This window comes from Thalia democratica, chromosome 9, assembly GCF_965202585.1.
Source record: "Thalia democratica chromosome 9, ktThaDemo2.hap1.1, whole genome shotgun sequence".
Taxonomy (NCBI): Eukaryota; Metazoa; Chordata; class Thaliacea; order Salpida; family Salpidae; genus Thalia; species Thalia democratica.
In genome coordinates, this window is record NC_139173.1 from 32,755,429 (window position 1) to 32,770,633 (window position 15,205).

General features: G+C 24.9%; 1 protein-coding gene across 1 annotated transcript; it reads left to right on the top strand.

Moving 5' to 3' along the window:
• The first annotated feature begins 1,069 nt into the window (after positions 1 to 1,069).
• Positions 1,070 to 10,213, top strand: LOC145845214 (uncharacterized). The gene is made up of 6 exons (XM_082952638.1): positions 1,070 to 1,282; positions 3,308 to 3,421; positions 3,632 to 3,791; positions 6,778 to 6,864; positions 7,128 to 7,268; positions 9,885 to 10,213. Exons 1-6 carry the CDS (start codon positions 1,070 to 1,072, stop codon positions 10,133 to 10,135), a joined length of 966 nt encoding a protein of 321 aa, XP_082808764.1. The 3' UTR covers positions 10,136 to 10,213.
• The last annotated feature ends 4,992 nt before the right edge of the window (positions 10,214 to 15,205 follow it).

The following is a 15,205-nucleotide window of genomic DNA, read 5'->3' on the forward strand; positions in this document are numbered from 1 at the left end:
TTTCGTATGTGCTTTAAAAATAATTTTTGCTTTAAAACACTAAAAATATATTCAGTTGAAAAAATTAGCAGATTTAATGTATGCTTTGAAGAATAAAACAAAAAAATTGCATCAAAGTATTTACAATAGTCGTTTTATAAGAAAAAAATGTTAAAAAGATAAAAGTGTTTTGAAAGCTACTTGTTAATTTCTCGTTAAGAGACGTTTTAAAGACCAAAAGCTTTTTGATAGTTTAATGCTTACTTAATTATTGTTCTCTTAAATGTTCGTTTCTATTCAAATTGAAAAACACAATTACAAAAGAACTATTATAACATCTAGGGCATTTAAAAAACGAGCTTTACAAGCAAAGTTTCTTTTTAGTTGACGATATCAGGACAATAATAAGGAGTCGGAAGGTAAAAGGGTGATTATTTTTTAATTTCTGCTAAATGGTCGGTTATGAAAATGAGTTTGTGAAACCTTTTTGTAATGTGTTACCGTCTAAAGATAACTTTAAAAAGAATTTTAATGACAAAAACCTATTAGTTTTGTATTAAATATAGTTAACTTATGAATAAAGTAGAATTTTAACGTTTTTTATAATATAAATTTAATAATTTAAAGTATAATTAACTAACTTAAAGTAAAAATTATAATATAAAAAAAACCTTAAAAAAGTTTATATTTAAAAGCATCACTTTAAAGTAATTAGTTTTTTAATTATCTTTATAACAAAAAGTAATTGTGAAATCTAAATTAAACTTTTCATTAAAACAAAGAAAGTTCTTGTGTTCAGATAATATTAAGATTGTAGAAACTTTAAGTATTTAAAGTGAAAAACTCTTTCAAAGGATTGACGTTAAATGACTTTTTATATACCTTAAAATGACAAAACCTATTCAAACATAATATTTATAAATTTAAGCAAACTAAAATTAATAATGAGAAAGTCAAGAGAAAAAAAAATAAAAAAGTTCATAAAAACGTTCAACTTTCAAAAGGATTGTAATAGAAAAAATTGCAATTAACTTAAACTAATTTTGTTAAAACTTTATACAAACAGAATTTATATAAATTAAAAATAAAGATGAGAAAATTGTTGTACCACCGGGGGATAGACGATTCTGTTTCAACATACGTCACTGATTACGTAGAAAGTATGATCTGCGCAATCTACTCAATAGTGCTTATATTGAGGTCACGTGGCGTGACACGTGACAATTTAGCTGTGATCATCATCCAATCAGCAGTCAGTATTTCAGCGCTCACAGGTGGAATCACTCATCAGTTGCTGTATCAAGTTTGTACTTTTATCATTTTTATTTTTATATAAATGTTAATTGCACAATTTTGACCATAAATAGCAAAAATATATTAGAAGATAAAGAAAATACTTGCTGACGAGTTGTATACTAAGTTTTAAAAATAAGCATAGTTTATTTAATTGTCACTTAAAATACTACACTAATAACTTATCAGTTTCTATATAAAATAAGTTTTTATATGTTTTGTTTATATGTAGATAATATATATTTTTCAAATTTGAAAACAAAATTACAAATGGTAAGTAAATTTTAAATCTCAAAACTATAAGTTGTTTTAGTAGCTTGGGTGTTTTTTACCACTAATTTTACACTAAAACTAAAGTATTCAAAAATTGTAACTTTTTTTTATTTAGACCTGAACAAAATTAATGATACAATAATATTGAAAACAAATTAATCATCTTCTATTTAGACATACTTAAATTATGTTTGCATCATTAATTACATTAACTACATAAATAGCTCGTGTTAAAACAAGTTAAACTACAAACGTACATATTGTGATAAATCAGATAACTTTTCATTAAATTTGAGATAAAAATTGTAAGACTACAAATATTTTAAGTCTATAAAACTGTTTTAAGTAAAAACATGTCAAATTTTGGTAAAAATAAATAAAATTTACTACAATTAATCAAGGTTTTTACTTAAAACATATAATTGGTGTTTATGTTTATGCTCATTACATATGTTACCAATTTGATTTATTTTTGTTAATAAAGCTTACCAAAACATGCGATGAATAACTTTTCGTTGTTTTAAAGTTATTTACAAAAAAAACTTAAAGTTATAAAATATCTAAATTAGCTATAAACTTTCTTTTGTAAATTAGCTTAACAGTTTCTATATAGATTTAAAGCAAAAATATAAACACTCTACTTTGAATTAAACTAGTCAAATTTAATAGTATATGTCTTATTATGTTGAATAAATTTATACTTCTAAACATTTTTAATGATTAAAATTAAAATTATACTAATTTATGTCGAACTGAAATTTTTGACATTTTCGTTTTACAAGTAATGTTAATTGAAAATTATAAAAAAAATATTGAAAAACTTTAACTAAAACAAAAGTTTACAATGACAAAAAATTGTCGTAGAAAATTTTGAGAAGTAAATGCACTATTTAACAGTTTACAGTTTTAAATATCTTTGTTACTTCAATACATGCTAATATTTGCTATTAATTGAGGCTAAAAATAAATCTTTAAATGAAAATTTTATCAACGAAATTCGTGATTTCGTAAAATTTTGCATGCATGTTTTGAAAATATACGCTAAGATAAAATTTCTATGAACTATTGAGCGATTGTGGAAATAATTTAAATACAAAATTCAAAGAAAAATTACGCAAATATCATGAACAACATACATACGTATTTGTAATACATTTTCAAATTGCTGTATGTAAAATTTGCTTTTTAGAAATTAAACTTGAACTTGATTTAATTAACTTTTTTAAAAAGAAGTCGAGTAGTTTAAATTAAGCTTTCAGAGTATTTTTAAAATGTATCTTATAAACAGCATTTTTTTAAAGTTGATAAACAATAAAAAGTCGACATATTTTTAAATAATCATATTTTTTAAAGCCAACAACATTACTCTTATTAGTTTTAAAACTTTTTAATTGATAAGCGCTCAACTATTTGGTCCAAGGACCTGGTGTACGAAAAAACTTTTCGGTTATCAAGTCGTACACCAGGATACAGTTTAAAGTGATGATAACTATATTATAATAAAATTATTGAGACTTTACACTAATGAAAAATTTTTAAACATACTTCTCATTGATAACTTTTTGATTAACACCATTATAAACATTGATGGATGCATGTAAATTAATTAATCAAAACATTTAATTAATCAAAATTTTTATATCAAGGTATCACCATATAAAACACTCAGAGATGCATGGAAATGAAGTTAACAGCCATAAAGAAATTATTCTAAACATATGTTTAGTAAAAATATTAAGTAACTTACTAATAATTTATCAAGGTATCACCATATGAAACGTTCAGAGATGCATGGAAATTAGTTGTTTTGTGGAGAATCGGAAGTTCGTTATCTGCATTTTTGTGCTTCGGACAACTAATGCTGGCTCAACAAATAGTTAGTTTTATGTATATCAATACTACTAATTAAAAAAATTAATATAGCTAACACCTTAAAAAAAGTTAAAGTTTATTTTAGTTTAGAAAAAATTAATTAAAACTAAATAAAGTTTTTTTTTTGTACATTACTGTCTTGATAATAAATCATTAATAAACTTATCTTAAGATAAATTGAAAATAAGTAGCTAACAAATAAATACATAAACAGATTGCAAGTGAAGGATATAAGATAAACAAGATGTTTGTCCAACTATTTTATTTTTTGTTGACAATTTTCTGCATGTTTCTCTTCATTCAATGTTACCTCATGCTCCTAGATGAAACTGATCCTTGGAGCTTGACAAATACCTTCATTGTTGTTTATGCAGGTACAACTTTTTTTGGAACTTAATTTAATTTATTATTCTCGATAAATTTTAAAGAGCGAAGAATTAATTATCAAAAATTGTTTTCCTAACTAAATTAAATATTTTTATTTGTTTAACTTTTATTGTTGTTTAAGGCAGTGCTTCTGAAATGGGGTTCCGCGGAACCCTAGGGTTCCGCGAAGCCTCTCAGGGGTTCCGCGAAGCTTTTCGAAATTTAAAAAAGAAATTTTGAAAAAAAAAACATAAATCATAAAACTTCAAAAAAAGGAAGACATAAATGGAAAACACATATTATTATAGCATTCATTGATCTGCTTAGTGTGTATCTAGCGATAGGACTTTTAATTGGTATTCATTAATAATATGTGTCCTGGTTGCGCAAATTTTTGCAAATTTTTTGAATTTCTATTTTTAGTGAAGTCATGAAAATACTGGTATTATTACTAAAGAAAACAATGTAGGAGCAATCAAAACAAATTCTAAATGTTTACACAATAAAACTAAATAAAAAATCTTTATCAGAAACTTATTTCTGGTATATTATGTTGTTTCAAATGCTGTAAAATGTTTAAAAAGATGTCTATAGGCTTGATTTAAACTTTAATATGTACAAAAGCTTATTTTTTACTTAAAAATGCTACTATAATTTAAAAAAGATCTTGCCAGGCCTATAAAATTTTAACAGAATTTGAATTTGAAATTGTTTTTTTAGACTTACATGATAAAAATGATACTCTAAATTTTAAAAGTTGTGGCCAGATCTTTAAATTTTTAACAGAAATTGAGTTTGAAATATTTTTTTAAACTTACATGATGAAAATGTTTAAATGTCTATGTGTTAGCCAAGTTTTAAAGTTTGTTGTTTAAGTATTAAATGCTTTTTCTGTTTAATTATTGTAACTCAATGATATTTTTTGATGTTCATTTATAAAAAAACACCTAAAGAAAATGACAAAAAAAATTAATATTCAAAATATCATATTATTTTTAAATTGATGATTTTAAAATAAAAAACATAAAATGATGATTTGCTTAAATGCATAGAATTCAACTTCTCTGACGAAATATACAACCACCTTGATCTTTTGTCTATAAAGTTTCAACATTATTTTCCTGAAGATGTTCCCATCGAAAATTTATGGATTTTGAATTCTTTTATGTGTGATATTGCTTCAGAAGAAGTGAATCTTCCTACAGATACAGAAAACGAATTGCTGCAACCATCTGAAGATAGCAATTTAAAATTGAGTTTCAAAGGGAAGGAGCTTTTAGATTTTTGGATTTGTGCAATTTTAGAGTACCCCGTCTTAGCAAAGCGTGCAGTAAAATTTCTTTTAACAATCACCACCACTTATTTTTGCGAGTCCGGCTTTTCGCATGTAACAAACATTAAAACGAAGCAAAGGAACTGTATGCTGACTCCAACCTTATCTGCCTGTCTCCGTCTCAGTCTATCTAAAATCCAGTCGCGCATTGACATGCTTGTTGCTAAGAGACAAATTAAAGTTTCGCACTAAATACTTTTTATTTATTTTTCGTTAGGCATCTTACCCGTTTATTACAGTAATCTGTGAATTCGATTAGGTTCATGTTCATTTCGTTATTGTTTGTAGCTCTCATTTTGTTTTTATTATGCAAGGAAAGATTTTTATGACGTTGCGATTAATCATGTTTGTTTTTGTACGTTTATTATAGAATCATAAAATGCCTATTGCCTCTGGCGCACTTTGAGTTTGACTCGACTTAATACCATTACAATTGGTATGATTTCTTACAATGATATAGTTTTGCTAGAAAATTTGTTTTTCACTGAAATCCTTTTGTTTTTTTGCAGGAAATAATTTTTTTTTAAACATTTTATGTAAAATTAAATTAGGGGTTCCGCGGAAAGTTTGAACTTTGGAAAAGGGTTCCGCCACTAAAAAAAGGTTCAGAAGCACTGGTTTAAGGTATAAAGTTTTAAATAATCAAAAAGTATTTATGCTTAATAAAGTTTAAAGAACAGAATTGTATATTTTTGCGTAACGAAATTTAATAAGTAAAGCTAAGTTTGTTTTATAAAATATTTGTTTAACTGAACTGAACTTGATTTTCTAACCTGTAAAAAGAAAAAAAAATATGTAAAACACATTCATTGTTGTTTATGAAGGTACAATTTAAAAAACAGTTTACGCTTGGTGAAGTTTAAAAAAACAATTAAGTATCATAAACTGTTTTTCAAAGTAAATTGAACATATTTTTCAGCTTTTGATTATCTTTGATACGTATAAAAAAATTCAATAATGTTTTTGCATAATGAAATTTAAAGTACATATTTAAGTAGCTTAATTAAATGTTAAATATTATTTCATAAACTGAGTTAAACTTAAATGTATTGAAAAAAAAAACAGTTAACGTTTTTGGTATTTGTAAACGTGATGCTTTATTTTAATTAATTGTAAAAGCAAATACTAAGAGTAAAAATGCTTAAAGATGCTATTAGACTTTAAAAGAAAAACTTCATATATTTCAAAATTATATAGAACAACAACTTTAAATTTTAATTGTAAGCTTTATATAACTTTTTACATAAAACTACATAGAAATTGTTACATAAACCACAATTCAAAAAAAAAAATTTTAAGATAAATGTCTTACAAACTGCTGCATAATTCAATTTTAAATTAAAAACAACAAATTTACATTTTTTAATTTAATAAAATTTTAGTGGTGTCATCTGTATTCAATAAAATGAATATTCAACAATAAAATTATTGCTCCAATAATCAACAGACAAATTATAAATAAAAGACATAAATTTAAATTTTACAGTTTAGCAACTACAGTGCAGCTGAGTATAATTAGAATTAAAACTCATTTTCAAAAAAAGACAGCACGTTTTAAACGTTTAACTTGAAAATTTAGTGGTTTTATCTGTGTTCAAAAACATGTAAATTCAAATACACAAAACACAAATAAAAGATTAAATTTAAATTTAACAACTTAGCAACTACAGTTCAGCTGAGTATAATTGGATATTGCATCGTTAAAAGATACTTTGGATGCTCAAAAAACATTCAAAACATCGATGAAAGTGAGTTAATTGTTCCAAATAATATTTTTCAATTTTAGTTTTTTTAATTTTATGTACGTAACCAATTTACGTATGCACCTATCATTAGTATTGAATTTTTCTAATTAGTATTAACAGAATATTTAATGTTACTAATTTTAATTTTTTATACACTTTAACGTAATTAAGAAACCTAAAACATGTTCTTAACAATGACCCCCTTTTAGCATATATCACGTCGTCAAACAAACTAATTGCATAAAAATTCTATTTGAAAAATGCAGATATCATAGAAAACAGTTCAAGCTGCGAGCAAAGTGAAAGAAACGATTGTGACGTCAAACCGAATGACGTGACAAAACCGCTGAAATACAAAATAAATCACGTTCTACATTTCATCGGTTCGGCGTTATTTTTGATTTCCGGTTGGTTTTTGACTTTTTTATGTTTACTGGAAACTAAAACATACTTGACCTTTTTTTCTGTAGAAAAAATATTTAAAGTTATTCTGACGTAAAAAAAATCATTTTTAAAACATGTATCGAAAATATTATAATAACTCCTATAAAAACAGCAAAGTAATGACAAGCGTGAACTTGGCTTGAATGGCTTTTTTTGTAATTTTTTTTAACCAAACTTTAAAAACTATTATTTTCAATTTCTTTAATGCTAACCAAGAATTTAAAAAAAAAACGTCCTTTTGCTTTACTTTTCACAAAATTTCCATCGAACTGGGGTTTTGCTTTTGTAGTGGGGCCCTTTTATAAATTTATCGTTTTTTTGCGTTTTTTTACTTAACACCTATTTTCTCTGAAAATAATATTTCTTTTCTTTTAATTCTTATTTTTAAACATACTGATTAAACTGAGTTTAAAGACGTTATTATTATTTTTTTAATTTTTTTTTTTTGTAACAAAGCGTAAATAAATTTTTCAGAAAAACTACAAATTTGCACGATTTTTGTTTTTTTTGGTGCATGGTTTTATAGCAAAAATATAATATTTCAATAATAAATTTTATTATTTACGGACTTATATATTCAAGTTTTATGACGTTATCATATTTTTTTTCCTAATTAATTATTATTTTTTGAATATCTGACCCACACAAGTTTTACCCAAATTCTTAGCACTTGAGCACTTTGTTTACGTAATTTTAGGGATTTCTTGCTAAAGTACTAAGGTTTTAGGTAAAACTTGTACGGGTCATATATTTAAAAAATAATAATAATTAGGAAAAAAATATAGTAACGTCATAAAACTTAAATATATAAGTCAGTTAAATATAAAAAAATTACTATCAAAATATTATATTTTTGCTATAAAACCATACACCAAAAAAACGAAAATTTTCGCAAATTTCGAGTTTTTCAGAAAAGTTTATTTAGGGATATGTTATAAAAAAATTTGAAAAAAAAATATCATTTTTGAATTCAGTTTAATAAGTATGTTAGAAAATAAAAATTAAGAAAAAAAAAATTAGAGAAAATAGGTACTAAGTAAAAAAACGCTAAAAATGTTAAGTTTCAAAGGGGCCCCACTACAAAAGTAAAACCCCAATTCAATGGAAATTTTGTGAAACGCAAAGCAAAAAAACGTTATTTAGAACGAAAAAAAAGTTCTAAGTTAGCATCAAAGAAATTGAAAATTATAGGTTTTAAAGTCAGGTAAAAAAATTACAAAAAAAGCCATTCAAGCCAAGTTTACGCTCGTAAAGTAATGTACATTCAATTTTAAACATAAAAAGTTTTAAATAATTAAACTTTTAACTCGGATTTTTTATGTGAAAACGTTTCAATGAAATTTGAATTTCTACCTTGTGTTTTTCAAAACACAAAACTGGCGATGCCTGTGGTCAAACCAAGCTTAATTATCTCAAATATTGTTTTTTATACCTACTTGTTTAACTTGTTTATTACTGCAGTTTGACTGTGTTATTTGCATAATTGTGAGAAAAATTACTTATTACGTACTTAGTTCATTCTCATTGTAACCAATATGTCGCCATTGCTGAGTTTAATTGAAAAAATGCTGAAAGCTATAAATAAGCGAAAAAAACGAAAGATTTGAAACGGTTTTACTCGATTTCAGTTTAAACAAGAAATAAGTTAAATGAACATGTAATAAACTTATTTGGTTAAATAACGAAATTAGTTTAAGGACTAACTTAGGACTGTGCATTATATAACAAAGCGTTGTTTTCAGTTTAATACCGGGTCCGTTTTGTACATATAACCAAGCACATTACCACTTTAATTTCAGTTTCACAAAAAAAGTTGTAATTTTTAGTTTTAATCGGAAAACATTTTACTTTTTACGCACTTGCTTTTATCTTGCAGAGCAATTAATCATTCGAAATCAAATTCCATATGTCAGTCTAGTTTTAGAGAAATACTGCATTTCATCAAAAAAAAATTGTTTGCAGTCTATATATTTTGGTATGCTTATTAAGAAAAAACTTTTTTATGCTTTTACATATGCTTGTACACCAAGTATGTTTTAAAACTAGTGTAATATAATCGATTAAAAATTTCTAGACACAATAGATCAGCGGTTCTTAAACTGGGGTAAAATTACCGTTTGGGTGAATTCCCTTTTTTAAGAATTTTAGATAGTAAATTTTCTTTATTACATTTTATATAAATTAATGTTTTTTAATAGTATTGGTAGTTTTAATTAATTAGTTAGCGTTAAACTGTAATTTTTTTAAAATTAAATAAACTCTTAAATTTTTATGGTTTTTTATGTTTAATAAGCTTAAAGTTCAAAAAATCTAGTTTTTTTTCCTCAAAATTGAAAATTATTTTGTAAATTGGGGGTAAATTTGGTATAATCTTCCAAAAAGGGGTAAAAAATGAAAAACAGTTTAAGAATCGCTGCACTAGATTGTTAAATATGTTGTTATGTTTTTTCTTTATTACCATGTTTTATTGTATTTTAATGTGTAAGTACTATTACTGTAAGCAAGTGTATTGTGATCCCTTAAAAAAGTTTTTAAGTTTTTGTTAAACTTCAAAGTATAATCTAATAAAAATTATGCAGGGGGCATAAACTTCGTTCTCGGAAAGAATGGGTGCTCGGACAACTACTATGACGTCATAAACCGGTGCCCATTGCCACGTGACTTCAATCACAACGCATTACTGCACATACTCACCTGCGTCGCCTTGACGGTGACTTTCATGGGGCAAGTAAAAAGTCCCTACTATGAGAAATCACAAAACTTCAAAAAGCAAAACGACCATTTTTGTCCGAAGAATTCCGATGACACTGAGATAGTTGAAGTTGTATGACTTTAGTTGAATTCGAAACTTAAATTGTGGTATACATATAAGAGCATTTTATTAGAAGAAAGAGTATGTACTTTCTGTATAAAAAAGGTTAAAAGTTTTTGAGTGAAGCTATTTAAGCTTTCCTAAGGTGAAAAAGATTTTTAAACACTTAAGTTTAATCTGTGTTTCGAAAAACCTTCAACTAAACTTAAGTAGAGTACTTTATTTTACTTTGAACTAACTAGACATTTTATTTTGAACTAACTTGTTTTATTTCTTTGAGATACTGGTTTATCGTTTTTCTTCAACAGAAATATCCAAAATTAATTTTTATACTTTTCATATAGTTAGTTTTTATGGAAAGAAAATACTAGTTGTTAAATAAATGCAAATGTAACATGATAATTATTTTTGAAAAAAAAATCTTACTTTAATTTTTTATTACTTATTGTGCATTTCACCAAACTTTACACAAATAATCTTATTTTCTTTATTTTTAATAGTCTCCGATAAAATTTTTGGAGAATATAACATTAACTATGATTTTTATTTTAGAGTTTTAAACATGATTTTATGTACTGAATTATTTTTTTGAACAAATAGTTTTTAGACATACTAAACTGCCTATAATACATAAGAATACTTATTAGTAATTTTAGTATAAGTACTGTATATTAGAAAAGTATTAGATTTGTCACTAACATTCTTTTATATTTGAACTTATTTGTTGAATTTAAATTTTATTGATACTAAAAAAATGCTTGCTACAAAATAAACTAAAACCAATGCAGTACTATTTGTTTTTAATTTTTTCTAGATAATACTTTTGTTAATGTTTTTTTACTAAGTTTTCTTCATTTTTAATTGTTGAATTTAAGTATAAAAATGTTTTTATATGACTTGTGACTTTTAGAAATTACGTAGTATCACCAAGGTTGTTCAGAAAAAAAAATAATTTGTATATATTTACATTTACATATTTTTCTAGCTACTTGACAATGAAAAAGATTTTTACTTTTACGATAGTTTGTTTATAAGTCAACACTGTTTGTACTTTAATCGTAGAATCCATAAATAATCTTTACTAATTTGTTAAAGAAACTCAATTTTATATTTACTTTAGGTTTAATAAACACCGAAACTTAGTATTAGTTTGGAAAAATGTTAAAATTTATAATAAAAAAATAAAGTTAAATTTTAGCTTAAGTTAGTAGCTTACTTAAAAAAATTCAAAGTAAACACAAATAATTTTCAAACGAAACTAAAAAAATACAACTTTATTTTTTAGTTTAATTAAATCTAAGTTATATTTTAAAAGCGCTAATTGCTTAAACCTAATTGAGAAACTTTGAATGTGTTAGATAAATAAAACGATAGTTTTTCAATGCTTCGGAACAATACAATCAAATGATTAAAAATAAGTTGCATTTCTGACTAATATGATTTCCTAAAAGAAATATTTTTAAAATATTACAACTAACTTAAAGTACTATTATGAATTTTTCTTTTTTTACCTATTATAAAAATAAATATTCAGTAGTTGATTGGTTAGTTAAAGAAGTTTTTTTTTCAAATTAATTTTTTAACTCTTTTAATAATAGAACATAACAATTAAAACACATACTTTTTAAATAAGAAAAGCCTTAAATTACAACCATTTTATAAGTAATTTGTATGTCAAAGCAAAAAAAACCTTAGAATGTTACGTTTTTATTTTGTTGTTATATTGTTTATTGTGCAATGTTGGACTCAGGCATCGAAACCTGAGCCATTTAAACAGGACACACAAGAAAAAAACTATATTAAACAATTTATGACAAAAAATAACCATGAACAAAAAACTAAACAAAGTTGAATTTGTAAAGAATTAAATAATAAGTTTAAACTTATAAGTTTACTATAAAAGGCAATAACTTAGTACAGACAAAAAAGAAGTAGTCAAGACAGATTTATAAGAAAGTAAAACTAAATGGATGGTTTTCGAAAAGCATTGTTAATAAGACCTAACACATTTGTAAAAAATAAATAAAAATAAATTAATAGTCAGTTGGGGGGAAGAGACGTAGGGAAATAAAAATAACTAACATTATAAATAAAAGAATCAGTATTTAATCTAGATGAGATATAATATTATAACTTTTTTTATTTATGGAACATTATTTAATTTTACTGATATTTATAGCTTTAACATTAAATCTTCTTAATTTTAGTAAAGTTATAGTAAGCAAAATGTTCCAACCTCCCACACGAAACTACTGTGGCAATTTGTTCCACATTGTCTTTGCTCTGTGAAAACTTTAACCTTGCCACTAATTTTTTTAACACTAATCCTAGAGCTCCAAAGAATTGAAAGGAATTTAAACAATTATAAAAATTGTTTATTTGAGACTGTAAATAAAAACTCAAGTAATTTTATACAAATAAAAACTTTAAACATACCCTGATCAATTAAAAATATTGCTTATTTTAACACTTTTAAACTTTATATAAGTTTTAAAACAGGTCATGCAGTTTTTAAATAAAAAGTTTAACTCAATAATTTTAGTTAAAAAATTATAATGGATAATTATTTAGTTGGTGTCGTTTTTATACAAAAAAATTAAAAAAGATATAGATTAATATTTTAGTTATTTAAAGTTCCTATTGAACACTTGAAAACTTTATTTTACTGCTGTTATTTTATACACCCAGGTACTTTTACCAAGTTTTCGAGCTTCGTTTTAAAATCGTTTCCAATATTTTTTTAAATAATATATACATTATTTACATCCTGCAAAGTTTTAAAGTAAAACTTTTTTTTTTTTAAACAAATAAGTTATGACTGATAAAATAATTTATCAAGGTTGTTTGATCAATAAAAGTGCCTGGTAAAATTGAAAACATAAGCATGTTTTATTTCATTGTTGGGTAAAATTATTAACAAATTAAAGTCTAAAAGCAAATCAATATAAATTAACAAGTCCTTTAATACCAAATACATATTCAGCTAGTTAATGCTACCTAATTGTTATAAAAATATCGTTTTTTATATTATAGCTTATGGGTTTACAAGTTAAGATTGCTACAAAAATTAACAACAGTTAAAGTAGCTATTTAGAAAATTAGTTTATGTTTAACTATAACAGATTGTTAATATTACTTACTAATTTGATGAATATCAAAATAACCTGTATAAGCCTAAAAATATAAATGTTTACCTTTAAAAACCTAAGAAATGATATACAGCTATTAATATAAAAACAATATATCTGTGCATGTTAACTTTTTTTATTCTTTCTTAGAGTTTTCTAGCTAAATTTTACATAAGAAACAAAGACATTTTGTATAAATAAAAGTTATAATGAGCTCTTGTTTAGCTTCAACATTTTTTGAACTATTTTCTTGAGTTTTCTGCTAACCTGGCGTAATTAATCTTTGACAAACAAAGTTCATAATATCTTACAGCTTAGTAGTTTATAAATGACAAAAGCTATCAATTCTAAGCTGTAGTATCATACAAATAGTATTGAAAATCGTTCAAATATATTTTATTACCCTTACCAAATAAGTTTATCTTTTGCAGCTCTTGTTTATCGCAAAATGATTACTCGAAGCCAACTCGATGTCAAACAACAAACCCCTAAAATCCCCAAGGAATCCCCGTCATGTCCCAAAATAACCCCCAACGGAAGAACAGACAGGAGCGAGGTGGAAACTTTTTCATTTGAGGGCAAATTTTCAACCCCCAGCAGTCCTGACAGTCCGGTGATGACCAGAAAAGTTTTTGGTAAACTTTCCATGTTTGGCACCAACAAGCTGTACCAGCATTTCTAAAAAAGGAAACTCCCTACAATGAAAAATTTGAAACCGACCCAGCGAGTGAGACCGATGGTTTTTGGTAACCTCTCAAAGTTTAATGAATACAGCTTGTGTTTGAGCCCTTTGCTTATGTCCCCTAAGAATTTTTAGATCCCTTATGTTTTACATTTTCTTAAAACCGTTGAAAACTGTATTAAGTGTTTTGATTATCTCAGCTGGCTTATGTGCTTAAAATTTACTTTAACGCAGCAGTTTGACTTTATAAGTTATTACCTGTTTAGTTATATTTACCATCTTAAACTGGTATTTTTTTTTTGTTTTGACGTGCTGAGGTTTCTTTATAAGTTACAAAATTTTATTTCTAAACCTGTAGAAATAAATATGGAATAATTAAAATCAGTTTTCTTCAGTTAATCTAATTTAACAAATCTTAAGTGATGTATATTGAATAATACTTTTCTCATTAATTATTGAATTAACTAACATTATTAATTAGTTAAATGCCACTGTGACGAAAACATGGTCTGATCAATATAAGAGCAGTTAGGTTAGAGTATGATGCATTGATAAGAAAACTATTAAACTCCATAAAAGGTAACTAAGTAGCTCAATAAAAGGAGTTATTATCCGCTCGTACTATTTAAAAGATTGCATATTTTTGTAATTTTTTAAGCTCGGTTAAGTTTTTATAAAGTTGGTTAATTATTTCAATTAAATGAAACAAACAAATATAAAACTAAACACGGTGTACTTAATCAAGTACAAGTTAGAAAATAAAAGTACTCTTAAGAATAGTATATTAAAGTAGATGTTTATACTTTATACTCAATGTGTATAAATCTGTAACGCAAATAAGGAATATTGCTTTATATCTATCTTAGGCTTTATTTTTTTTCAGTAGAAAACTACTAAACATTTAAAAAACTCAGAAGTTTTATTTATTAAATGTAAACTAAAACCTTCATGGTTGTTGATTATTTTTTGAAGTAAAGCAAGTATGGGAAATCGAATATATATTTGAGAAATTTGTTGAATATTTTTATCAGATAAGCTACTTAGTTGCTTGAAGTTACGTAACTTAATTATACAAACATTTTACTGTACACTTTATTTTTTCTAAACCAGCTGATCAAATACTTAATGGTACTTACAATTTTGTGCGTACACAAACTTTAGTCTTTATCAAAGACTTAATTATTATGAACAAAACTATCTATAGTTCACTGCGTTGCAAATTAATTCAACGCTAGTTGTTACAAATGTATGAAAATATTTTAAAAATCCAAAAATAAA

Coding starts and splice junctions, on each gene's coding strand:
- LOC145845214 (XM_082952638.1), top strand. CDS start 1,070: ATGAGAAAATTGTTGTACCACCGGGGGATAGACGATTCTGTTTCAACA. Junction 1,283..3,307: donor CTCATCAGTTGCTGTATCAA/GTTTGTACTTTT, acceptor TAATTTATCAAG/GTATCACCATATGAAACGTT. Junction 3,792..6,777: donor CTTCATTGTTGTTTATGCAG/GTACAACTTTTT, acceptor TTAACAACTTAG/CAACTACAGTTCAGCTGAGT.